The following is an 18,263-nucleotide window of genomic DNA, read 5'->3' on the forward strand; positions in this document are numbered from 1 at the left end:
CCTCCTTATGCCGCAGGAGCGGCCCAAGAAAAGGCATAAAAGACCAAAAAGTAAATAAATAAATAAAAATAAATAAAAAGTTTTAGGAAAACAATCAGGCTACAATGAAGGATGACTTCTGTCTTTACTTAAAACTCCAGGCTGGTTCAAAGTCCTGTCATTATCTTTGTTTTTTTTTTTAGGGCCACATTTGTGGCATGTGGAAGTTCCCAGGCTAGGAGTAGAACTATAGAGAGCTGCCGGCCTATGCCACAGCCACAGCAATGTCAGATCTGAGCCACATCCTCAACCTACGTTGCAGCTTGTGGCAGCGCCAGATCTTTAACCCACTAAGCAAGGCCAGGGATCAAACCCACATCCTCACAGATACTATGTCAGGTTCTTAACCAGCTGAGCCACAACAGGAACTCCTATCTTTTTTTTTTTCTTTTGTCTTTTTCTAGGGCCACACCCACGGCATGTGAAGGTTCCCAGGCTAGGGGTCGAATGGGAGCTGTAGCCACCGGCCTACACCAGAGCCATAGCAACGCTGGATCCAAGCCAAGTCTGCAACCTACACCACAGCTCAGAGCAACGCTGGATCCTTAACCCACTGAGCGAGGCCAGGGATGGAATCCGCAACCTCATGGTTCCTAGTTGGATTCGTTTACCACTGAGCCACAACGGGAACTTCTCATATCTTTCCTTTAAAATTTAAAAAAAAAAAAACAAAAAGGGTTCCCGTTGTGCTCAGTGGAAACATATCTGACTAGCATCCATGAGGATGCAGGTTCAATCCTTGGCCTCAGTGGGTTAAGGATCCGGTGTTGCCATGAGCTGTGGTGTATAGGTTGCAGACATGGCTCAGATCTGGCATTGCTGAGGCTCTGGTGTAGGCCAGCAGCTACAGGTCCAATTTGACCCCTAGCCTGGGAACTTCCATATGCCCAAGGGTGCAGCCCTAAAACGACAAAAAAAAAAAATTTAAAAAGAGAGATTGATTCTTGTGTTTTGAATATAAGAAAAGCACTTAGAACTACCTTTTCTCATAGTAAAAACCCTAGAGAAATCCTAACTGAAAAAATATGGAGACATGTTCAATTTTTTTTTTTTTTTTTTTTTGTCTTTTTGTCCTTTTAAGGCTGTACCCACAGCAAACGGAGGTTCCCAGACTAGGGGTCCAATCGGAGCTGTAGCCGCCCGGCCTATGCCAGAGCCACAGCAATGCCAGATCCGAGTCATGTCTGTGACCTACACCACAGCTCACGGCAACGCCGGATCCTCAACCCACTGAGCAAGGCCAGGGATCGAACCCAAATCCTCATGGTTCCTAGTTGGATTCATTAACCACTGAGCCACGATGGGAACTCCTGTTCTCACTATTATAATAACAGAAGTTATAACTATAAAAATAAAAGATATGACATCTCAAATCTCAAGAGTGAAATATTTTGGGATAAAATACTAATACTGATACGGAATAGTACAATATTTTGGTAAAGTGAAACGGCAAATACATCTTAAGTGTCTAAAATAATACTCTTTGACTCAGTAATCCCATTCTTTGAATTTATCTCAAGGAAATAAATCAAAAGATAGAGTGTTAACAAAGCTGACTGCTCACGGTGCAACTATTACTTCTTTTTGGCTGCGCCCACGGCATTTGTAAGTTCCCAGGCCAGGGATCAAACGTATGTCACAGCAGAGACCAGAACTGCTACAATGACAACATCAGATCCTTAACCTGCTGCGCCACAAGGGAACTCCATTTGTGGTATTATTTATAATTTGAAAAGAGTCAAAATAGTAATGAGAAAACAGGTAATCAAATTACAATAAATCAATATAATGAATATTTCAAAGCACTAAAAATTACAAATATGAAGAATATATGGCAGAATTCCCACTGTAGCGTAGTAGGTTACGAATCTGCAATGGCTTGGGTTGCTGTCAAGGCAGCCCGGCACAATGGGTTAAGGATCTGGTGTTGCCACAGCTGTGGCACAGGTTGCAGCTATACCTTGGATTTGATTTCTGCCTGGTAACTTCCATATACCACAGGAGTGGCCAAAAAAGAAAGAACATGTGGCTACATGAACAGTGTTAATAATTTAAAAAGGAGGAGTTCCAGGAGTTCCCACTGTGGTTCAGGAATAATGAACCTAATCCATGAGGTTTCGAGTTTGATCCCAGGCCTTGCTCAGTGAATTAAGGATCCAGCATTGCTGTAACCCGTGGTGTAGGTCACAGATGTGGCTCAGATCCCACATTGCTATGGCTGTGGTGTAGGCCAGCAGCTGCAGCTCTGATTGGACCCCTAGCCTGAGACTTCCATATGCCAAAGGTGGGGCCCTAAAAAAAAGAAAAAAGAAAAAAGGAAAAACAAATTCTCTTGTAGCGCAGCATGTTAAGGATCTGGTATTGTCACTGTAGTGGCTCAGTTTGCTGCTGTGATATAGGTTCAACCCCTGTCCCCAGTAACTTCCACATGCTGTGGGCAGGGCTCAAAAAGCAAAAAACAACCAACCAACCAACAAAAAAACCTATGAACTAAAACAGGAGCAAAATATTTCCACAATTGGGAAATAAGGAGTACATTATTTCCCTTAATATGTCCTTAACTGTTTTCATTGTGCTTTTCTTCAATTATAAAAGCTTTTGAGAGTGTTCCTATTGTGGCTCAGTGAATTAAGAACCCGTCATGGTGTCCATTCCCTGGCCTGGCTCACTGGGTTAATGATCCGGCACTGATGCAAGCTTTGGATTAGGCCACAGATGTGGCTCAGATCCCAAACTGCTGTGGCTAGGGTGCAGGCCGGCAGCTCAGCTCTAGCCCTAGAACTGACATATGCCACAGGCATGGCTATAAAAAGGAAAAAAAAAATTTTTTTTAAAAAGAATTGCAAAAAAAAGTAGAGTTCCTGTGTATCTTCCATAACCATAGCACAACTATCAAAAGTAAGAAATTAACATTAGTATATTAACAATAACTATATAGACCTTATTTGGATTTCAACATTTTTCCTGTTAATATTATTTTTCTGTTTAGGGATCCAGTTCAAGATCCTGCATTGCAGTTAGCTCCTTAGCCTCCTCCAACCCAGGACAATTATTCTGTCTTTCCATGTCTTTCATGATCTTGCATATCTCCTATTCCTAAACTTTTATCCAATAATGTTAGCAACAATTAATGGATCTTGCCTGTAGCAATTACAACTACTGTGGTATTCCACTTGTGATTTTCTATTACTACAACTGCTTCACTTCATTAACTGTAATTCTACAAGAAAATGTTGTCCCTTCTCCTCCATTTACTAACTTATTCAGTTAATTCACTGTATTAGTTGTATTCTTTGGGTTATAATCCAATAGCGTTATTATTAGTTTTTTTTTGCTCAGTGTTAGGTGGTCTCTCTTTTTTTTTTTAGGTGGTTTTAATAAGAACTTTAAAAAAAACAATGGTTAGGGAGTTCCCTAAAAATGGTTAGGGAGTGGCACAGTGGAAATACATCCAACTATCCATGGGGATGCGGGTTCAATCCCTGGCCTCGATCAGTGAGTTAAGGATCCAGCGGTGCATGAGTTGCAGTGTAGATTGCAGGCTCAGCTCAGCTCAGATCCCACATTGCTATGGCTGTGGTGTAGGCCAGCAGCAGCTGTAGTTCTAATTTGATCCCTTGCCTGGGAACCTCCATATGCCATGGGTGCGGCCCTAGATAAAGCAAAAAAAAAAAAAAAAAAAAAAAAATTACTTATAGAATAAATGAGTAAATAAAGTGCATCTTGAATACCAGGACACATAAATACAACAAAATATATCCATCACCACAGTGATCCAATCAGAAGATTGCTGCCTACCTGACATGAGCTTCTTCAGCAGTTTCTGGCTCTTGTTTGAGTCACGCTGTAAAATATCCTGTTCTTCACGAGTACAAACCTATGAAGTAATAAGAGTAAAACAACATCACAATATCCAACAGGTAAATTATATTGTTTGCTTGATACACTTAAAAAGTACCCTCAAATTTCACATTAGAAACTGTTTTTTAAATCTGAACAAACATACCAAACACCCTAGTTCCTATCCATTTCTCCCTTAAGAACTGTTCAAGAAACTGATCTTACTAAAGCTGTCCCTGAGGGAGAAGTTAAAAAAAAAAAACAAAAAACTAACCTACGTTCAAAGGACAAAGATTTGCCATCACTGAGAATATTGAAAAAAACACAAGGATTTTTTTTTTTAAGCCTTTCAGTTCTAATCATGAAATCCAAGTCCTATAAGAGAAATTATAAGCTAGCGTCTTATTAAAAAAAATAAAGAAACCAAGTACAGTGCCACCAATAAAACTAGAGTAGCTTTTATACTATATGTATTCTATTTCTCTGCCTTCAAATATTACCTACATATAAAGGAATAAACAGAAGTTCCTGTCGTGGCACAGTGGTTAATGAATCCAACTAGGAATCATGAGGTTGCGGGTTTGATCCCTGGCCTTGCTCAGTGGGTTAAGGATCCAGCATTGCCATGAGCTGTGGTGTAGGTTGCAGATGCAGCTTGGATCCCGAGTTGCTGTGGCTGTGGCGTAGGCCGGCGGCTACAGCTCCCATTCCACCCCTAGCCTGGGAACCTCCATATGCCGCAGGAGCGGCCCTAGAAAAGGCAAAAAGACAAAAATAAATAAATAATAACTAAGGAAATAAACATATTAAGCAAAGGAAAAAGTACTGTTTATTATAAAATCACTACAATTATAAGAAGGGAGGTTACTTAAAAACAATTTCATCCTAAGCTTATAAAACTGCATGACTTGGAGTTCCCGTCGTGGCGCAGTGGTTAACGAATCCGACTAGGAACCATGAACCATGAGGTTGCGGGTTCGATCCCTGCCCTTGCTCAGTGGGTTAACGATCCGGCGTTGCCGTGAGCTGTGGTGTAGGTTGCAGACGCGGCTCGGATCCCACGTTGCTGTGGCTCTGGCGTAGGCCAGTGGCTGTGGCTCCGATTCGACCCCTAGCCTGGGAACCTCCATATGCCGCGGGAGCGGCCCAAAGAAATAGCAAAAAGACCAAAAAAAAAAAAAAAAAACTGCATGACTTCAAGGCTAATCTGCTTTACACTCCTCTGTTTCTTGAAATGAAGGATACAAGGGACCTAACAAAAAACACTGTACTTGCTGGCAGTTGCCTGAGTGGCACAGAGTTCCAGCTAGCAACTGTAGGGTGTTTCTCTAGAGAAAGCCCCATATGGGAAGACATTTACTGCTGTTTTATGATCATTTTTGATATTAGATACTACATTTTTCAGGTCATCCACTGTCTATCAGCTTATTCTATTATATTGAAAAACTAAGGCTCCATCAGAGAAGGGAAAACAAAGCAACACAAAATCTATGCCTTCACCAAGACTAAATGCCATTGCCTCTGCCAGTCAGCTCATCTGGCAGAATAAGCTTTCTAGACAACTCACTAGAACATTTGTTAGAAAGTCCTTACAGCTACACTTTTTTTTTTTTTGGTTTTTAAGGCCACACCACAGCATATGGAGATCCCAGGCTAGGGGTCCAATCAGAGTTTCAGCTAACAGCCTACGCCACAGCAACATCAGATCCGAGCCGAGTCAGTGAACTATACCACAGCTCATGGCAATGCTGGATCCTCAACCCACTGATTGAGGCCAGGGATTAAACCTGAAACCTCCTGGTTCCTAGTGGGATTCATTTCCGCTATGTCATGACAGGAACTCCTACAGCTACACTTTTGAGGTCGCTCACTCAGATAAAAAAGGAGGTGTTCTTGAAAAAGAAGCTATAAAGACCTGAGGATTATATCACAGTGGCTCTGTTTCCCTAGGAATCTGAATCACATCTGAAGACTGACAAAAATTTTTGACATTTCAGACCCTAAGGTTTTCCTGAATTGAAGTTTGTGTGATACAAGACTTGGATCCCTCAACAATTTATGCTCTCAAAACTCTTCTCACCAATAGGCCTCAGTACCAGGATATCACCTTAGGTTACTGACAACTCAAGTTCTTGCTTCTAAAATTTACTGGACACCTCAGAGAAGAAACTTACTAAAAAAAAAAGAGAGAAATTACTACGGGTATGAATGTCTCTATGTATAAAACCAAAACATAAAATAGAAAATAAACAATTTACCAGAGTACCACAGAATAAGCAGGGGCCAGAACCCTCCTGTTCACAGACAATTCGCCCACAGATCAGACAGTTATTGATCAACTTGTGCTTCTGGCCCAGGCAATCACAAGGGTGGCGACCAGGGATCAGGACTGCAAGCTTGTCCTGTCCCTCTTTAGTGTATAAACTGACAAACTTCGTCTTCTTCTTTAAGGAGCTGCTGTTCTCTTGTGCCTAATTATACAAAGATGTCAGAAATAATATTGAATAATTAATGACAATGAGAATGATCAAGAGAGAAAAACTTCTGTTCAATAGTAACTTATATCCTACCCCTGAACCATGATGGAAGTGGGAGAAATATCAATTAGTTATAGTAAAGGGTCTGAGGAAAAGTTACGCTCTAGAAAAACTAGCTAGGAGTTTCCTGATGGCCTAGCAGTTAAGGATCCAGTGTTGTCATCGCTGTGGCTTGGGTCACTGCTCTGGGTTTGATCCCTGGCCTGAGAACTTCTCCATGCCATGTAGTGCAGCAAGAAAAAAAAAAAAAAAAAAAAAAATAGAAAAACTAGCTAATATTCTCTGCCTTTTTTGGCTACTAGCTTTCAGCCTTGTATTATAGCTTGTGGCCTCACTCAGTGGGTTAAAGATTCAGCATTGCTGTGAGCTGTGGTGTAGGTCGAAGACTTGGCTCATATCCTGAGTTGCTGTGGCAGCAACTATAGGCTCCGATTCAACCCCTAACCTGGGAACTTCCATGTATATGCCTTGGGTGCAGGCCTAAGACGCCAAAAAAAAAAAAAAAGATAACCAACAAGGACCTACTATATAGCACAGGGAACTATACTTAATATAACCTATTAGGGAAAAGAATCTGAAAAAAATATGTATATATGAATGTGTAACTGAATCACTTTGCTATACACCCGACACACAACATTGTAAATCAACTACATTTCAAGTTAAAAAATAGAAACAGGAGTTCCCGTTGTAGCACAGGGAAACAAATCCAACTAGTATCGATGAAGATGCTAGTTTGATCCCAGACCTCGCTTAGTGGGTTGGGAATCCAGTATTGCCATGAGCTGTGGTGTAGGTCTCAGACTTGGCTCAGATCCTATGTTGCTGTGGCTGTGGTGTAGGCCGAAGCTGTAGATCTGATTCAATGACCCCTAGCCTGGTAACTTGCTTATTCCACAAGTGCAGCCCTAAAACGCAAAAAAAAAAAAAAAAAAAAAAGGAGAAAAAAAAGAAACAGACCTACAGATACGTAGAGAACAAACTAGTTGTTACCAGTGGGAAGAGGTAAGATAAGGGTAGGGGATTAAGAGGTACAAACTGTTATGTATAAAATAAATAAGCTACAGGGACATACTGTACAACACAAGGAACACAGTCAATATTTTATAATAACTCTAAATAGAGTGTAACTTTTAAAAATTGTCACTATGTTATACACCTGCAACTTACATAATATTATACATCAACTATACTTCAGTAAAAAATAATAAAAGGTGTATTAGATAAGCTTTCTTCAGGCATGAGTTACAGTGCAGTTGGCTATGAGTTCACTGTTAATGAGTCAACAGTATACATTAAATAAAATGCCTTCAAACAAATAAACGTAAAATAAGGTTCTGTTTTGATTGGTTGATGGAAATGTGACCAGAGGCTTGAAGAAACCTAACACTGTAGTTCCCCTACGAACAATGGTTCAGTATGTACTGTGGCTTTAGAAAAAAATCAGCTGCATAACATTCCATCAAATGAAGGAATGATAACTTATTTAATCTTTCTCTTAACTGCTAAAAAATCGAGTAAGTTCATATTTTCAATATTATAAACAACATTATACAGAACATAAGTTTTTTATATTTCCAATTATTTGGTTAGATATTTAAGTCATACTCAGAAGTAGGGGTGTCCCTGTCATGGTGCAGCAGTTAACAAATCCAACTAGGAACCATGAGGTTTCGGGTTTGATCCCTGGTCACACTCAGTAGGTTAAGGATCCGGCGTTGCCACGAGCTATGGAGTAGGTCGCAGACACGGCTCAGATCCCGCATTGCTGTGGCTGTGGTGTAGGCCGGCAGCTGTAGCTCCCATTCAACCCCTAGCCTGGGAACCTCCATAGGCTGCAGATGCGGCCCTAAAAAAATAAATAAATAAATAAGTCAGAAGTATACGAACATTTCTGCAGTTCTTCATGTATGCTGCCAAACTGTCCCCCAGAATGCTTAAACCAATTTACATTGCTAACACTAGTGGATAGGAGGTTCCTGTTTTAATACAACTTCATCATCCAGTATTCTATTTTTAAAATCTTTGACAATTTGATAGGCAATATCTCAGGGATGTAATGTGTATTTATCTGATTACTAGCAGAGTAACCAACCATCCTTGTTTGCCCAGGATTTAGGGGAATCTCAAAATATAGGTCTTTTCAGTGCTAAAACCATGAGAGTCCAGACAATTAGGGTGACAAACTGGTCACCTTAATTACTAGTAAGGACAAACATCCTTTTATGTTTATTATCATCTGTGTTTTTTCTTTTGCTTGTAAGTCTTTACTCATTTTATTCCAATTGATAAAAGGCTTAAGTATCTCTCTTTTTTTTTAAAGTTCACATTATTTTAGAAACCCCTTTTCATGTTTTTTTTTTTCCTTTCTTTTTGGCCACCCCAGGAGCATATGAAGTTCCTGGGCCAGGGTTCAGATCCGAGTCCCAGCTGCAATCTATGGTGCAGCTGTGGTATCACTGGATCCTTAATCGACTGTGTCCAGCCTCACTCCAGGAACAGCACTCATCCCGTTGTACAACAGCAGGCACTCCCATTTCCTCCTTTTCCAGGAACTTATTCTCCTGGTTTTTTTGCATGGTCATCACACCATTGTTTGATCATTACTTCTATCTCAGCATAATTAACTATTCCCTCCTGCTGGGAAATTTAGCTTGTCAAATTGCCCAGTTTATAAATATTTCTGCCTACCTCACAGGGCTATTTTGAGAGCCAAGAGAGAATATGAAAGAGCTCTAAGCACTAAACAATGATGGTGGTGGTGGTGGTGGTGGTGGTAGTGAATGGCTTAAAATAGGAACACTTTTTTTTTCTCCAGGACCGCATCTGTAGCATATGGAAGTTCCCAAGCAAGGGATCTAATTGGAACTGCAGCTATCGGCCTACTCCACAGCCACAGCACTGATGGATATGAGCCACATCTGAGACCTACACCACACGTTGAGGAAATGCTGGGTCCTTAACCCACTGACCAAGGCCAGGGATCAAACCGCATCCTCATGGATACAGTCAGGTTATTAACCTGCTGAGCCACAATGGGAACTCTGAGAACACTCTTAAAACAGCTAGAATTGTGCATTCTTTTAGTATAAACCCACAAAAATGTTGAAATTGAAGCCCTAGTGCACCTCATTAAATATTTTCTATCATACATATCCCTATTTATCTATCATCTCTAAGCAAAGATATCCTTATAATGCTTACTTAATCAGGCTATCAAAAAAAAAATCTACCACATAGAAACTAGTATGTCATCATTATCACTCTCAAAAATTTACACATTTGTTGAAAAACTGCCATTCTATACCAATTTATATCTTTTGCTCTCCGAAATATATTAATCATTTCCCCTTCTCCTCATAGCTAGAAAAAGCCACATTCTCTAGGCACTCACCTTGGCCAAATCGAAAGGTGTTTTGACCTCTTTGGTCATATCAGGTTCAGTAAATGCAGGAACTTCCTGTTTGTTTCTCCCTTTCCGTCTACTCCTCTTTAGCTGGTCTCCTGATCTCTGTCCATCTAAAATTTCTTTAAAGAAGAAGAAATATATATATATGTAGAAGAAATATGTATATATATATATATACACAGATTGAAAATAGTAGGATTCACTGGTGAATTAACAGCTAATAAAGAGAAGACAATGCTTAATATTTACAGTAAAGATAAGAAGTCAGGCAGGTTTTGGAGTTGCCATCATGGTTCGGTGGTTAGCGAACCTGACTGGCATCCATGAGGTTGCAGGTTCAATCCCTGGCCTTGCTCAGTGGGTTAAAGATCTGGCGTTGCTGTGAGCTGTGGTGTAGGTTGCAGACTCAGCTCAGATCCTGAACTGAGGCATAGGCCAGCAGGCCAGCAGCTTCAATTCTGATTCGACCTGGGAACCTCCATATGGCACAAGTATGACCCTAAAAAGCAAAAAAAAAAAAAAAAAAAAAAAAAAAAATCAAATTAAAATCTGTTCTTTGTTTTGCTTTTTGCTTTTTTAGGACCACAACTGCAGCATGTGGAAGTTCTGAGGCTAGGGCTTGAATCGGAGCTACAGCTGCTGGTCTTCGCCACAGCCACAGCAACGTGGGATCTGAGGTGCATCTGTGACCCACACCATAGTTCAGAGCAACACCAGATCCCCCAAGGCCAGGGAACAAACCTTCATCCTCATGGATACTAGCTGGATTCGTTTCCACTGTGCCACAATGGGAACTCACTGATTTTTTTTTTTCCTGTTTTGTCTTTTTAGTGCTGTACCTGAGACATATGGAGGTTCCCAGGCTAGGAACCTGTAAATTGGAGCTGTAGCTGCCAGCTGACACCACAGCCACAGCAATGCTGGATCCAAGCTGCATCTGCGACCCACACCACAGCCCATGGCAATGCCAGATCCTTAATCCACTGAGCAAGACCAGGGATTGAACCCACATCCTCATGAATACTAGTTGGGTTCATTAACCGCTGAGCCATGACGGGAATTCCAAAATCTGATATTTCAGACTATATAATAGCGACCTATTTCGTTTGATGCTCATCTTTGTACTATTTAAGAGTTACTTTTATTTATTTACTTATCTATTGCCTTTTTAGGGCTGCACCCATGGCAGGTGGAAGATCCCAGCCTAGGAGTTGAATCGGAGCTACAGCTGCCGACCTACACCACAGCCACAGCAATGCAGGATCTAAGCCATGTCTTTGACCTATACCACACCTCACAGCAACGCTGATCCTTAACCCACTGAGTGGAGCCAGGGATTGAACCCGAGTCCTCATGGATACTAGTTGAGTTCATTACCACTGAGCCCCGACAGGAACTCCCTAAGAGTTAGTTTTAAATGCTACTCATACTAAAACTAGTCAACATTTACTTACATTCATGTATACTCATAACTTAAGTTTTCCTTTAACTGATGGATTAATTTTTCAAGTTACTCTGAAGACATTTTTGTATCTACAAAAAGATATTTTTGTGATATTTTCTACATTGCAGAAGTTTGTACTAAAACAATATTCATTACGAATCAAGTAGAAATGATCTAAAAATATGTACACACACAATTCTGTTTAAGTAAGCTGTGAGGAAAATACAGGGTGACAGAACATACCAGGTCCTATAAACCAGCCAAGTTACTAATATTTCAACTTTTTCTTTAATTTACTTAAGCTAGTTATATTAACTTAACTTACCGTCTTTTTTGAAAGACTGCTGCAGAGCATCAGAAATCAACTCCTGGTCATTCTTCTGCCATTTGTTTATAAGCTCTTCTATGAATTGACCTTTTTTGCCCTCATTTCCCTGAAGGAGGTCAGTAACATATTCTCGTATCTCTTCAGCACTCTCAATTGACAAAATATACCTCAAAAAAGAAAAGACATAAGTTGTTAAAACTGGCTAGCTTATACTATGTTTTTCAATAATAACAGATCAAGGTGATAACAAAAAAATCATTAATCCATTAGGACATCTATAATTAAGCCAAGTTCTAGGTTAGAAGCTAGGGATATAAATTTCATTAGGACAAACACCCTGACCTCATGTAGTTCATAATCTAACCTTCATGTATCCTTCTTGTATTTCTAGAATCAAATCAGTAATTTGAAGACAGGCTTGTGGGACTATCCTCAACGTATACTTCCCATAACTACTTATCTGCAGGAATAATTTCCTAGGAACAATACAAATTACTTAATCTCTATACTGCAAAACCTAAAATTTCTTTGCTAAAAATACTGTATACTACAAGCTAACCAGTTACTGATTTAATATTAAAAATTTTAAATCAAGATTAGCCTCATGAATTGGTATAACATTATAAACCAACTATAATTTTTAAAAAATTTTAAAAAATAGAACTACCTTCTACCATATGATCCAGCAATACCACTACATTCAAAGGAAATAAAATCACATTACCAAGATAGCCACACTTCCCATATTCATTGCAGAATTATTCAAAATAGCCAAGGTAAAGAAATAGCCTTAGTGTTTGTCAATAAATAAATGTATAAAGAAAATGTGAAACATATATATCTCACATTATATATATGTGTGTGTGTGTGTATATATGTGTGTATATATACATACATATATATCTCACATTACATGTGTATATATATACATACACATACGTCTATAAATTCAGTTGTAAAAAAGAAAGGAATCCTTTCGTTTGTGACAATATGGATGAAACTGGAGTATATTATCTTGAGTAAAATTAGCCAGCCAGGGAAAGACAAATACTATATAATCTCATTTATGTGTCAAATCAAGAATTGTGCCCATAGCAACAGAGAGTAGGAACAGTAGTTACCAGGGCTGGGGGGTGGGGAAAATGGGAAGAGGTTGGTCAAAGGTTAAACACCACCAGATATAAGATAAGTAAGTTCTAGGGATCTAATGTGCACCATGGTTAACAATGTATTAATTACATACATTAATTTTGCTATAAGAGTAGACCTTCAATGGTCTCTTCACACCAGAAACAAAAAAAAAGATAGATGTATTAATTAGCTTTATTGTGGTAGTTTTTCACAGAGTATCCAACCATCATGTTGTACATCTTAAGTATACGCAATTTTCTTTTTTCTTTTTTTTTTAGGGCTACACCTGCAACTTCCATAAAGTTCCCAGGCTAGGGGTCCAAAAGGAGCTGCAGCTGCTGGCCTACACCACAGCCACAGCAATGTGGGATCTGAGCTACATCTGCACCTATACCACGCCCTGCAGCAATGCTGGATACTTAACCCACTGAGCAAGACCAGGGATTGAACCCACATCCTTATGGATACCAGTCAGATTCTTAACCCACTGAGCCACAACACAAACTCCTAAGTATACACAATTTTTTAACTTGTCAATTATACTCTAGTAAAGCTAGAAAAACAGAAAAAGAAGAACTTTTGAAACAAAATAAAGAAAAAGGATGCTATGAATATATGAAAAAGGGACTGTGGAATTTGACCTGAAATTTCAGATAGTAAATCAAAAGAATTTCTCTAGAAAAGACTAGCATCACACACAACATTGTAAATCAACTATAATTTTTTAAAAAAAACTTTAACTAAAAAAAAGATCAGCATCACATCAGAATAAGCGGGTCTATTTTTTAAAAAGTGGTACGAAGGGTTCCAAAAAGTGAAATGGGGTGAGAGCACAAGTCAGTACTTTTCTATAAATCAATCAGCCAATCTATTTAAAGTGCCTTAACAACAATCCAGTAGTTCTGTTGTAGTTCAGCAGTAATAAGCTGGACTGGTATCCATGAGGACATGAGTTCAATCCCTGGCCCCAATCAGTGGGTTGAGGATCCATCGTTGCCATGAGCTATGGTGTGGGTCACAGATGCAGCTTGGATCCTGCATTGCTATGGCTGTGGCACAGGCCAGCAGCTGCAGCTCTGATTAGACCCCTAGCCTGGGAACTTCCATATGCTGCAGGTGAGGCCCTAAAAAAAAAAAAAAAATCCAATAATTCCACTTATAGTACTCTTTAAGAAATAAGAGACACAGGAAAATTTATGCAAAAAAAGTTAACTACATCATTATTTGAGTTATCGAAAAACTGGCAGCTATTTAAAACATCCATCAATGGAAAGGGCATATAAATTCAAGTTTTGGGACTTTATGAAATATAATGTCACTACCAAAAGTGAAAATTTTAAATAGTTATTATTACCTGAGAAAATGCTGTCATATAAAGTGAAATAGTAGGCTAGATTGTATAGCATATGATCCCAATTGCTATAAAAGGAATGTATATGCCTGTACACTTAGGTGTAGAAAAAACACCAAAATGATTACCACTAAGAGATATGATTAAAAAGAGTAGTTTTGGTTTATCTTCATTTTCTTTTTCCCCCTACGATGAATATATTTTGTATTATAAAATGTATTACAATATGCACAGGAAAAAACACTAAGAGGAGTTCCCACTGTGGCTCGGTGATAACGAAACCAACTAGTATCCATGAGGACGAGGGTTTGATCCCTGGCCCTGCCCAGTGGGTTAAGGATCTGGCCTTGCTGTGAGCTGCAGGGTAGGTTGCAGACGTGGCTCAGATCTGGTATTGATGTGGCTGTGCAATAGGCTGGCAGAGGCAGCTCCAATTTGACCCCTAGCCTGGGAACTTCCATATGCCATACCTGCAGCCCTAAAAAACAAAAACAAAAAAACCATTCATCCAAAGGTGTTGTACACCAATCTTAACAAAACGGATTCAGCCAAAACATGAACTAATGCAGATTATGAAACAAAGATTATTTTGCTAACTCCTATACACATCTTGATGTCTCATAAATGTATCACTGAGAAGGTAATAGCTCTGTGATGTTTTTTAAAAATTCAGTCCACTCAAGTCAAATTGTTCAAGTTAGCACACTATGACAGTACACTGGGCAGTAATTCTCAATTAACTATGAGGCAAGGCACAACAAAATTTACATAGAAAATGCTTTAATCATGGCATGATAGCTTGTTGCACAATAACTAGTAGTTCAAATAGCATTATATTATAGGTAGCTTTAATGCTTATTTTACATTTTGAACAATTCTTGTCTAACTTATGAAAATTTAAAAATGCAAATACATTACAGCCACACTTGGTGCTTCAAGTTTAAAACACACATTTCTCATAACCCCTCTTTCAAGCATGTGGATAAATTTAACTGAGGAAAAGCTAAGGCTTCAAAATGAGCTATTAAACCACAATCTATGAGAATTAGTTTATAGCTTGTTTTTGAATCCGTGTTTGAATAAGATAGGTTTCCACCAAGAGAACATTTCCACCTGCAACATTTTTTGATTCTTGGCAAATGCTAGAATACCCCCTAGAAAGCTGATTTAGGTTGAAAGAATTCCCTACTCATTGCACTTGCAGCCATTCATTCATTCAGTCAACTTATGTTAGAGTGCCTGCCACGAGCAAACTGTTGTTCTGGGCTCTCAAGATGCTATAACAAGTTGCATCTGAGAAAGTGTAGGTAACACCGTATCATGGGAAGGCATTATTTACTTGCTCTCTTCCCTTTGACACTGTATTCATTTTCTGATTCAATAATGTCCCTGAATTGAGTTTTACATTCCTACACTTTTGTCGTTTAGCCCAGTTCCCTCTATTTATGAGCCAGACTTACGAACTTGTTAGTTTTATTTTTATGTTTTTCTCTTTCATTTTGTTCTTCTTTTGGACAAAATACATATTGAAAACCAACTAGTGGTAAAGAATGTTTAAATAGGATTTATATGCTCTCTTCTCAGATGGCCATGTGAGAAGCCTTAGAAAGGCCCTGAATCTTTACTATGGTAACTGAATGTGTCTATTCCTGGCATTATAGTCCTTTGGTTAGATACACCCATTACTTTCAAATCCTTTGCTATGAATACATGAGATATACTTTGAAAGCTGTACCTTAAGTAAGCCCATCATAAGATTTGTAACTAATATTTCCTCTTGATCCTTTAAATATCACTTTTAGCCCTACTCGGTGAACCTATTAAAAATAGAGTACTGTAGAATATTGAGTAGAGTTTCCTGTGCTTTACCATAGGTCCTTTGTCTTTTATATACATTAGTGTGTATATATTAATCCCGAAGTCATAATAGAGTACATTATTTGATAAATAGAAATGGAAAAAGGGTCTCTCTTTACTGGTGTTTCCCTTATGCTGGTGTGTTCAAGGGCATCAGTTTTATTTGTTTAGGTTTGCGTGTAGGACCACTCCAACTCTACTTTAAAAGTTTTAGAATTCTGGGGAGTTCCTGTCATTGCTCAGCGGTTGGCGAACCTGAATAGTATCTATGAGGACATGGGTTCGATCCCTGGCCTCACTCAGTGGGTTAAGGATCTGGTGTTGCTGTGAGCTGTGGTGTAAGCAACAAAAAACAACTGGATTCTGAGACTGAGAAGATTGCAGATATTCATATTCCATTGTTGATTCATCGAATATGACTAGGAACCATGAGGTTGTGGGTTTAGGATCTGGCATTGCTGTGAGCTGTGGTGTAGGTCAAAGACTAGGCTCAGATCCTGCGATGCTGTGGCTGAGGCACAGGCCAGCAGCTATACCTCCAATTAGATAGACCCCTAGGCTGGGAACCTCCATATGCCGCAGGTGCAGCCCTAGAAAAGCCAAATAAAAATAAAAATCATTTGTAGTAGTTCTCACTGTGGTACAGGGTATTATGATCCAGCTTGTCTCTGCAGCAGTACAGATTAGATCTCCAGTCCAGAGCAATGGGTTATGGATTTGGCATTGTTGCAGATGCAGCTAAGATCTGATCCCTGGCTTGGGAACTTCCATTTGCTGCTGGTGTGGCCAAAAATAAATAAAAAATATCTGTTGTCAAATTTTTTACTGAAGTAGAGGTGATTTATAATATTTGTTAGTTTCAGATATAAAGTAATTCAATTATGTATATATTTTTCAGATTCTAGGCTATTACAAGATATTTAATATAGTTCTTTATGCCAAACAGTAAATCCTTGTTGTTTAACTTTTTTTTCTTTCTTTGGGCCACAGGTGCAGCATGTAGAAGTTCCCAAGCCATGGGTGGATCCCTTGCCTGAGCAGTGACCCAAGCCAAAACAGAGACAACTCTGGATCCTTAACCCACTAGGCCACTAGGGAACTCCTAACAATTTTATATAGTGGTGTGTTATCTGTTAATTCCATATCCCTATTTATATCCTGCCCCCTTTCTCCTTTGGTAACTAAAAGTTTGTTTTCTGTCTGTGGCTCTTTTTCTGTTTTATAAATAAAATCATTTGTATTATTTTTTAGATTCCACATTTAAGTGATATATATTATTTGCTTATCTGAAGTATTTATTTATAAATGTATGTATATATTTTTAATTTATTTTTGTCTTTTCAGGGCAGCACCCAACGCATATGGAAGTTTCCAGGCTAGGGTTTGAATGGGAGCTACAGCTGCCGGCCTATGCCCAACAATGCCAGATCCCAGATGCATCTGTGACTTACACCACAGCTTGCAGCACCCATTGAGTGAGGCCAGAGATTGAACCTGCTTCCTCATGGACACTAATGGGGTTCTTAACCCACTGAGCCGCAAAGGGAACTCCTAGTTGGGTTGTTGCTTTTTGTTTTTGTTTTTGTTTTTTTTTTGATAGTCTATTCTAATATCCATTTTTTGTTTGTTTGTCTTTTTGCCATTTCTTGGGCCGCTCCCGAGGCATATGGAGGTTCCCATGCTAGGGGTCGAATCGGAGGTATAGCCACCGGCCTACGCCAGAGCCACAGCAACACGGGATCCGAGCTGCGTCTGCAACCTACACCACAGCTCACCGAAACACCAGATCCTAAACCCACTAGGAAAGGCCAGGGGTCCAACCTGCAACCTCATGGTTCCTAGTCGGATTCATTAACCACTGTGCCATGATGGGAACTCCTCTGATATCCTTTAAAATAGGCTTTAAAATAATCCTTTAGGAGTTCCTGCTATGGCACAACGGGATCCATGGTGTCTTGGGAGGGCTGGGATGCAGGTTCAATCCCCTGTCCTGGGACAGTGGTTAAGAATCCTTTGTTGCTATAGGTTCCATTTAGGTGAATACAGCTGGGATATCTATTCCCTGGCTGGGGAACACTATATGCCACAAGGGGGTCAAAACAACAATAACAATAATCTTATAAAATAAGCTCTCCTCTCTCCTTGCCAACAAGTCTGTTTTTTCCCAAACTCAGATATTCGCCTTACTTCACACAAAAGCCCTAGAACTGCAATCTAGGTTTCAGTATTGATGAACAAAGAACCAAATCAAGAAACACTTTCAAGTTCCCATCGTGACTCAGCGGAAACAAATCTGACTAGTATCCATGAGCACACAGGTTTGATCC

General features: G+C 39.4%; 1 protein-coding gene across 16 annotated transcripts in view; it reads right to left on the reverse strand.

Moving 5' to 3' along the window:
* The window catches only part of TRIP4 (thyroid hormone receptor interactor 4), a 65,535-nt gene that overhangs the window by 46,052 nt on the left and 1,220 nt on the right, over positions 1 to 18,263 (reverse strand). For 13 of the 16 annotated variants that reach the window (XR_014809632.1, XR_014809624.1, XR_014809630.1 and 10 more), the window contains 4 exons: positions 11,595 to 11,764; positions 9,811 to 9,944; positions 6,138 to 6,350; positions 3,838 to 3,916 (listed from right to left, as the gene is read on the reverse strand). Coding sequence is in view for 5 of the 16 variants with exons in the window: in XM_084967389.1 (XP_084823515.1) it covers positions 3,838 to 3,916; positions 6,138 to 6,350; positions 9,811 to 9,944; positions 11,595 to 11,764 (596 nt within the window). In the remaining 11 variants the exon portion in view is untranslated. The remainder of the gene's footprint in view (positions 1 to 3,837; positions 3,917 to 6,137; positions 6,351 to 9,810; positions 9,945 to 11,594; positions 11,765 to 18,263) is intronic. The other 3 variants (XR_014809605.1, XR_014809611.1, XM_021093826.2) reach the window with 1 other exon arrangement.

Source organism: Sus scrofa, chromosome 1, assembly GCF_054392235.1.
Source record: "Sus scrofa isolate SSC_HxYL_T2T_F1_AM1 chromosome 1, Sscrofa_HxYL_maternal_Yorkshire_Landrace_v2.0, whole genome shotgun sequence".
Lineage (NCBI taxonomy): Eukaryota > Metazoa > Chordata > Mammalia > Artiodactyla > Suidae > Sus > Sus scrofa.